The following is a 9,134-nucleotide window of genomic DNA, read 5'->3' as shown; positions in this document are numbered from 1 at the left end:
ATCTTTGAAAAAAAAAAAACAATAAAGAGTTTCAAACACTTTTTTGCTGTAATACTAAATGTAAAGCACATATAAAGCCCAGATTCTCCTATAAATTTATTTAAGTCTATGTATCAAGTTTTTTTTTTTACCTTTCCTTTGCTGTAGTCCCAAAGCTTAAGAGTGCTAGAAAACAACAGAAAACCAAAGATTTAGTTCTTGTGTTTTTTCACCAGTTTCCTAATAGCAGACAGTTTCTCCATACCTGAGTTCTCAAAGTCTACAAGGGGAACTTTAGCCTGACTTTGGAATGCAGCTTTAGTTAAACTCCAAAGTATCTGTTTTACCAACATGCCATTCAGATTCTCCCCCATAAAAAGGCTGCATTCTTTCACAGGATAAGAAGCCCATTTGAAATAGGGATGGCCCTACAAACTGTCCCCCTCCCCAGTACAATCACTGCCTCCAGCTTTTCAACTTTCAAGTCTTGCACTGAGATGTTTCAGGCAAGTAAACAAAGGATTGAAGCCCTCTCAAGACAGCTCAAACATAAGCTAGATCAAGTAAGAGAATAAGCAAGCTGAATTTGATTTGGATATAACATGGCAGTATGTATGCATCTGTGCAGGGTCATTATCATCACAGGTAATGAGAAGCAAACTAAAGTTTTGTCTGATATTCATTAACACTTCAAAGTCAGTAGATTTTTTATTTTTTTTTTAAATACCTACTTGTCCAAAGTTGCAGCTAGAATGTATTTGCCATTTGGGGAGAACTTCACAAAAGACACAGGAGGGTTATCATCATCTGAAGTGAAAATAAAGTGATTGTTAAATAGTAACTATTAAAGTGATTGTTAAACAGTATTACTGCCTCATTGGCAGAGAATTTCTTTCGACAGTAATCTGTTGTTAAAAGCTTTGAGTTTTGTTATCCTTTGGTAATTCAAGCAATACAGGTTTAAGAAGGTGACTGTTCTCAGTATTTCAATAAAAGGATATTAAACATTTTGCTCACAAGCATTCTACTAAATCACCCTTTGTAACTTAACTTTTATTCCTTCCATCAGCACTTGCCAGAGCAAGAATGCATCTGTAATAAAATAGTTTTTAAATTTTAGAGTATATATACCTGCAGTGCCATGTCAACTTGTCTATATAATGCTTTATAAGAATATGAAAGACTGGGAACATATGCCTTATAGGTGGTTTCCTTTTATTAGGTTTGCTCACAAGATGCCTTATGCTAACAGTCATCAGCAATAAAAGCAGGCAGCTTGTTCAGTCAGACTGTTTCCACCACATCCAACAGCACAACCAACTTTGTTGTTACAGTTCTGAGCTGCTGCACAGCAGTCACCACATAGCTGAACAGCAGAAAACCTGGGAAGTCTTTCATCCAGCACCTGGACTACAGAACACTCCGAGTTCCCACACACATGGGAGGATGGCTCCTATTAACTGTCATTGCTACAAAGATAACAGTGTCCTAATGGAACAGTATGAAGAAAAATAGGGGTTAAGGAAGTCACTGCTCACTGCAATGACGCAGACTACCTGTATCACAGCAGAACAGCAAAGAATGAAGCACAAACAAGAAGCCTTCCTACTTACCAATGAGTGTTTTCAAGCACTGTCCTGATGCTGTATCCCAGATTCGACTAAAAAAAAAAAAACAAAAAACACACATGGGACTCATTACTACCACTATAAGCTTCATTATTAGTATCATTAATCTTTTTTCAAAGTGCAATAGATTTGAACACTGCAGCAGACAAGAAAGAACCACTTACCAGAGTCCATCATAGCTACTTGACACTATCAGGGATCCATCACGATTAAAATGCACCTGTAACATTAGAAAAGAGGGAGGAAATAACTTCACTTTCTTCATTAGCATCAAATTTTTAAGCCCCACCAAGAGCATTCACCTCCCAAAGCTGACACTGTGATTCACATGGATAAAAGCAAAAAGCCAACGATATCCAAACAATAGATATGAATTCAGATGGGCAATAGGATCAGAACAAAATTTTTTCCCCCTCTACACTGAGTTCACCTGGCATAAATGGAAATGGCTGTTAGCTACAGCTGTACATTCAAGCATCAGGAACTGAAATGCCTGTTTCCTCAGAAGCTAAGAGAAGCACCTAAACATGAACACACAGACACTGTTCAGACACCATTAGCTGCTCAGTTTATAGTAATGTCTAACCTGGGGATAACACCTTAAGATTTTAACATGGAACTTCACCCCACGTATAGCCTCACAAGTTCTGAGGTCAACTTACTGCCTTCACCTCCACCTGAAAATGCTGCAATTTAAAGTAATAATTACTACTAATGTACATTTATAAGTGTGAAATGTCTTTTAGGTCAAGTAGAACAACCAGACCAATCACATTAAAGCAGGTATGGTTTAATACTATATTCTTTTAGTGTGCCCTCCACTTCAAAAATATTAAGAGTTGAACACCTCCTTTTCCTTCATCTGAAGGGAGATGATTGCAATCCAAGCCATTTTCACAAAATGAATTAACAAGATTGGAGTGCACTCTGAAACTACCCTGCTCCAGACCTCAGCAATTGCTTGGAACAAGAAAGCAACAGATGTACAGCAGTTCCAGGTTGCTCTCCATTCCTCAAGTGATCACCAGTCCATACCCCAGCATCACACTGCCAGGCTCAGACATGACCAGCACATCACTATTCACTGCTCCCCACACTGAGGCTCAAGACACAAAACCACATAAGCCTTGCAGTTAAGGCTCTTAATTTTGTTCTCATCCAGCAATGCCCATCCACAAACCACAGCCCATTCACTACATTTTATAAGGGTATCATAATAAGAGCATAAGTATGTTAGAGTGTTCATTTATCAGAAAAGACTCACAGCTGAAACTGGGTCAGAATGAGCAGGCAACGTCTTGAGGCACTTCCCTGTTTTCACATCCCATATCCTCACGCTTTCGTCGAACTGAAGATTGAAGAAACACAGAACATTGTTTAATGATACAGTTATTTGTGACCTGCAAGACATTACAGCTTGATGCAAGTGTAGACACACACACCTCCCTCGAGTCGCACTGCAGCTGCATCAGAAAGGCTAAGACATAAGCACTACACAGAGTAGCAATAACAGACTGCAAATACAGTTCTCTCTTCCTCTACACACAAAGAAAACTGCATGTTAAGGATGGGTTAAAGGCTTGACTGCTTCCCCAAGACAGCAATAACACTGCTCAGTTCACCTAATTACAAGCTGTGTTTGTGGAGGAAGACATAATCGAAATAAGGGATGTGCAGCAATTGCTGTGCACAAAGGAACAGAAATCACTTACTGAGCCAGAAACGATGAGGTTTGATTGAGGGTTGAAGTTGCAGCAGAAAACGTAGTTACTGTGCCCCTTCAATGTCTTTAAGCACTTACCCTGAAATAAGATTTAGCAGATTTAAATACTCAGTATCCTCTGTAGCCATACATGCAATCAGACAATCTGCGTGGTGCAGAACAAAAAGAAAGCATCTCTAACCATAGACTTAGAGAGGCAGAGGACCAGCTGAAGAAAAACAAAGGAAAGACTTTTTCAGGGACCACAGACAAATTTTCAAATCCTTTGGGCAATTAAGGAAAACCAAACAGTTTAACACATCTTGTCAAATTTAAACCAATTTACCCAGTTTTCACTGTAACTGCAGAAAAAGAAGGGGAAAAAAACAAGCAAAGATAAGTGAGCCTGTGATGAGAAGTTACAAATACTCTTAAGTTCCACCTGAGAGGCTGCTTTCAGAAATGAAACTTGAGCCTGCAATGTCAACCTAAGACTGAAACACTCCCAGAAGATAACCAGAGTCCTCCTGGTACCCAGAAGCATCGCCCTCATTCCAAAAGCATGCAGCATAAGTCACTGCCCATTCAGCCAGCTGCTTGTTTTAAGCAGCAAAGTGGGAGCTACTACCTAAAGAGGACCAGTGTTTATAACTCTGTCTTCTCCTATCATAGCATGTCAAGCTCATCTCTCAGAAGAACTTGATCTAAGGTAGCAATTCTAGGGAAATGGAAGGCAAATAACAGTTTCTGTTCTTACCGAGCTTACATCCCATATTTTTAGAGTTTTATCATCAGAGGCAGAGACAAGAAGGTTGGAATCTGATGACCAAGCGACATCAGAGATACCCTAAAACAAAAGAAAACAATCCTCTTAGCTCTGTTTGCTTACTGACATGGGAAAATGGGAAATAGACTCCGTATTCACAGCTGAAGTGTGAAAAATTCAGCACTGGCAGATGCAAATTCATTAATTTGACTGGGTTACAGCTCCTTTGACAGTTCTTCATTTTAAGCTGGGCTATGCACTCCATAAACACCAATGACTTCTTCACATAGCTCTTACTGTGGCCACCAACACCCTCTCATGGAATTCACATACAGTGTATTATATAAACTAATCTGAATAAGTGGTTTCTCATCATGGCAAATAGCTCACTCCTTCTGGTCTGAGCTCCTGAGGGCTGGAAGAGAACAGGACTCTACTGGTTTTTCATCTGGTGAATCTTCATCTTTGCTTCTGAAGCTTCAGCATGTAACAAATTTTGGGAAACAAAATGGAAGAGTTTGGGAACTTGTTTTTCTCTGCAACTTTGCTGAATGAGTAAGTGCTGTGTTTACGTAGACAAAGCCACAAGGAAAATTCAATCTCCTTACAAAGCAAGCCATTCTGCTCCAGACACAAGGGAAAGATGGAAGAGGACATGGCATTCACAAGGATTTTCACCCAGTAATATACAATCCCTTGTAGGAGGCTGGTGCTGCTGAAATGGAGGGACTCAGCAAAAAGGCCAGGCAGTGTGCATGCAGGTACTTCATTATCAGCCTGCACTTCACCCACATTTCCAGCTTGACCTGGTGTCACCTCAGCAATCCCACCCCCAGGCTATTGCACAGGACTGTACAAACAAAGAGATACAAATACAGACTGATGAACAAGCCTTCTGCACCAAAGGAACCACAAATGGAAATGTCTAGATGAGGAAAAAGAAGGGAAAATGAATTCATTACAAGAAAATTCATTCCCAAGCACACAGCAATCTCCTCATACTTACCAGCTTATGGCCAGATATCGTTTTTTCAAACTTGCCATCATATGCTCCCCAAATTTTAATAAGTTTGTCAGCAGCTGGAAAAGAACGTGCCAGTTAAGAGACATGCAGCACTGACATCAGGAGGAAAGGGATATGTTAACCACGTCCCTGCCAAAGGTAGGTAGAGTCCTCCCTCTCCATGCAGACACAAGTGTGTAAGGCAGTATGTAACTGGTAAAGAACAGTTTCATACACACCACACTCAGTGCAGCAACTGAGATTACATAAGCTGCCTGGAATGCACAGTCTCCAGTCGCTTTAGTTTCTCTGATGACAACTTGAGCTTCTACTTTTGTTTAAGACTGCCAGTGGTAGAAGTACTGTTCCATGAGGAACGCTGAAAGGCTTTTGCCCAGAAAGAACAAAAATTACATCACTACCTGGCATCAATTAATGCCTGCAAAAGCCCAAACATACTGTCCATTTTATGGCAAAACGGGCCAGATAGAAGAGGCTGGTATTTGCCAGAGGTTGGAAAACTTTGGGACAGGGGAAAGGGTCTTTCACAAGGATAATAGAACATAGAAGTGATTTATACACGGCACACCGGCCTTACAAAGGCAATCTGAAGTTAAGCCAAAGACAAAAGTCATTCCCATGTCTGGAAGATGTTTGACTGGCCCCCAGCATATCATTCAACACTGTTCTTTTTTAATTGCCCTGTCTTCATATATGGTGCCTCACTGAGGTTAATATAAGGACATTTCCTAAGGAAAGCTACCAGGCAGTTTTCTTGGTGGTAAACGTCGCAAGAAATGCCAAAACTGTCAGGGGAGAACTCAATCTGAGAGAGAGAGCAGCAAAACACTGTGATCTGCATATTTCATTGGGGTAATCTAAGGCTGTGACTCGCTAAGAGCCACAGGCACAGAAGCACATGGGCAGTCCTTCACACCACACTCTACAATCCAGCCTAGCAGTGCCAAGTTAACTCCCACATTTCCCAGAGCTGAGTTTTGCCTGCAGGTACTGCACACGAAGTTTAATTTAAAAGCTTAAGCTACATCTTTAGCACTACAGAAAAGCACAAGGATGGGGCAAGAATCCCATTTGCTTTTGTCCCCTAGCTCAGTAAGAAGACTGAACAGGAGAGGACTCTGATTTAGCAACACCCTGCAAGTGGCAGAACTTAAAATCTTTGATTATCCCAAAGTCTGTCAGGTTTGGTATTGCTCCTTTTAAGAAGAATAAGGACACTTATCCCTTCTCCATCCAATGAGGGTATCAGTTAAGACAAGTAGTTCTACAGGGCCCACATTTGCACATTTTTGAAGAAGAATAAGAAAGCAATACTTACAGGAACTGGCTAGCCACTCTCCATTAGGACTAAACTTTACAGACGAGACCGCCTTTGTATGTCCTGCTAATGTGAACTTCAGAGCATAGTTTGGTTTTACTGGTGCAGGCTGGAAGAAAAATACATATGAACGAGTTGAATAAATTCCCAATTTAGTTTCTCAGTGACAAGCTCAGTATCAGACTAGGTCAGTATACATCAATGGAATGCATAAACATTCATCTTAACGAATTCTACTGCTTACATTCTTTTCCCTCTCCAAATTCAAAAAGCCCTCACTGGAGCCAGCAGCACCTTCCAGCCACATGGAACCAAACTCATCCCTGATAGGAATTCCATTCAAGCCAGCAACTAACAGATGATAGTAACACAACAGGCCAAGCACAGAGTGCTTGGCAGATTAAAATAAAATTTTGGTACTGATCTGTGTAGTACTCCCCTGTCCCCTTAAAACTCTATTTTCTCAGCCTTTCATCATTTCTGAAAGCTTCATGGTTAGACAGCAATATCCCATCTGAGCATCTGCAGGCTTCAAAGAATCTGAGTAATGACTGCATTCTCATTTTGCAGCTAGATCACAAATCCATCCGTTCTCAATCACCTACTGGCCTTCCAAGAACACAAACCAAGTTTCTACCACTCGAACTGATGAGCAGTATTTCCTTAACAAGGACTTAAAAAGCAAACCAAAAAACCAACCTAGCTCTATAAGAGAGGCTGTACTCCACCTGCTTTTCCCCTAGAACCTTCAGCACATTTCCCTCTCCAGACAACCGCAGAGGTAGACGTATTAAGAAGTTCTTAATCTACACTTGATTCAGTTCTCTAATTGCTGTTCTCCTTGTGCACGTGCAGGTAAGTGCCATGTGCATTTACACAGGTATTGTTCAGAGCCCCACACACACCTTGCTCTGATTGGTCGAGGAAGAAGGAGTAGACTGTGTTTTGGTGGATTCTGCATCTGGTTTCTTTTCTTCTGTTGCCATGGTTCTGAAGCTGGCAAAAGGGACTTATGGTGCTTGAAAGGGAGAATGAACGTGCTGCTTCACAAGGCAGCCCTTACCACAGGGAGCAGAACTGCACTGGAAACAAAACCCTGGAAGAGAAGCAAAACATTCACATTAGCTGTCAAAGAAAGATCAGCAGCAGCTAAAGGAACGAGATCAGCTTAACTGCAGATCTGCAGAAAACATGATGAAGAAGCATATTCTACATCTGTTCAGCAACACGCTATTTTATGCCTTCAGATCTATTAGCATGCAAGATCAAGAACCCAAATACAGGACTTTTATCAGATCCAGGACAGCATTTTTCACCGTGTTCTGTGTCAACCATTAGAAATAAAGCAGAGCAGCTTTTAGTGAAAGGGTTCATCTCATATTCCTCAAAAGACCTGAGAAACACTTGTACAACACAGCAAATACAACGCTTTGTATATAAGGCATTTCCAAAGCTTAAAACCCCACCAGGTGTTTTTTTCATCTCCTAATTCAACTATTTCAGTCTCATATCTTCCCCCCTAAATACTCTGAGCACCATAGCCCTGCCTGACAGTTCTCCCTGCTTAACAGCAGCCCTGCATTAACCTCATCAGATCTGCTTTCTGTAGCAAAACCTGAGCAGTGCTGTGCTGTATCCTGCAATCAGGGCTGATGCTGCAGAGGGAACAAGCACACTGCAGTTCAGTTCCATTTCAGCAGCATAACAGAATAACCTCCAGTTCACGCTGTAAGGATTTGCCCTCATCGTCCATTTGTGATATCCCATCCCAAGCACCATTCATTTTCTTGTGCCAGCAAATCTGGGAGGAATAGCACTCACTTTTCAAGCCACCGCTGACATTTTGAGCATCTTGTCCTCAGGAGGGCACAGAGCTAAGTACCACCAGTTCCCCATTTGCTTTACAAGCACGCTGCACAGCGCAGACTCATTACTTACTGTTGGTAACAGCGACTTCACTTCTATAATGCAGATCAGATTCTTTACAGCCTGAACTCATTTGGGAACCAGAGCAAACAAACAGCTTGCTCCCTGCACCCAGCTCTGCTCCAGGGAGAGCAGCACCTCTTCATACAAACCTGAGCAGGCAGCACCCTGCTGCACAGCATGAGGGCTTGCAGCATGCAGGCAGTGGAACCAGCACAGCCCCAGCTTCAGCGTGGTGAGGCAATGGAACAGGTTGCCCAGGGAGGTTGTGGATGCCCCATCCTGGAGGCATTCACAGCCAGGCTGGATGTGGCTCTGGGCAGCCTGATCTGGTGCCTGGTGACAGCAGGGGGTTGGAACTGTATGATCATTGTGGTCCTTTTCAACCCAGGCCATTCTATGAAATGCCCCTTTCTCACCACACCCAAAGGAATGCTCTCAGCAAGAAGCCCGGGTGAACTCAGCAGGAAAACATCCCGAGGGCCGGAAAAGCAGCCTGCAAGAACACACAGCCACGTGTGTGCACGCACACAGGCACACGCACATCCAGGCGTGCACAGAGCCGTGAGCGGCCACGAGAACTGCCGTGCTCACACCCGCAGGGCTGCACGCGCTCCGGCCCGGGGAGCAGAGCAGGGCAGTGCAAAGCAAAGCAGGGCAGCTCAATGCAATGCAACGTAAAGCACCGCACGGCAGTGCAGAGCCGGCGCGCGCCCCCCTCCCGCCTCAGCGCGGGACTGAGGGCGGTGGGGGAGGGAGAAGAGGCGGCGCCCCACGCGAGGCCGGCGCTG

At 42.9% G+C, this 9,134-nt stretch overlaps 1 protein-coding gene across 1 annotated transcript in view; it reads right to left on the bottom strand.

Annotated features, from left to right (window-relative positions):
• The window catches only part of WDR5 (WD repeat domain 5), a 10,245-nt gene extending 2,708 nt beyond the window's left edge, over nucleotides 1-7,537 (bottom strand). The window contains exons 1-10 of the mRNA XM_010720984.3: nucleotides 7,323-7,537; nucleotides 6,418-6,526; nucleotides 5,082-5,155; nucleotides 4,067-4,156; nucleotides 3,320-3,409; nucleotides 2,872-2,955; nucleotides 1,772-1,827; nucleotides 1,593-1,639; nucleotides 711-786; nucleotides 132-165 (exon numbers count right to left, since the gene is read on the bottom strand). Coding sequence (XP_010719286.1) covers nucleotides 132-165; nucleotides 711-786; nucleotides 1,593-1,639; nucleotides 1,772-1,827; nucleotides 2,872-2,955; nucleotides 3,320-3,409; nucleotides 4,067-4,156; nucleotides 5,082-5,155; nucleotides 6,418-6,526; nucleotides 7,323-7,403 — 741 coding nt within the window. The 5' untranslated portion in view covers nucleotides 7,404-7,537. The remainder of the gene's footprint in view (nucleotides 1-131; nucleotides 166-710; nucleotides 787-1,592; nucleotides 1,640-1,771; nucleotides 1,828-2,871; nucleotides 2,956-3,319; nucleotides 3,410-4,066; nucleotides 4,157-5,081; nucleotides 5,156-6,417; nucleotides 6,527-7,322) is intronic.
• Nucleotides 7,538-9,134: the final 1,597 nt, after the last annotated feature.

Source organism: Meleagris gallopavo, chromosome 19 (assembly GCF_000146605.3).
Source record: "Meleagris gallopavo isolate NT-WF06-2002-E0010 breed Aviagen turkey brand Nicholas breeding stock chromosome 19, Turkey_5.1, whole genome shotgun sequence".
Classification (NCBI taxonomy): Eukaryota; Metazoa; Chordata; class Aves; order Galliformes; family Phasianidae; genus Meleagris; species Meleagris gallopavo.
This window is presented reverse-complemented; position numbering and strand designations above follow the sequence as displayed.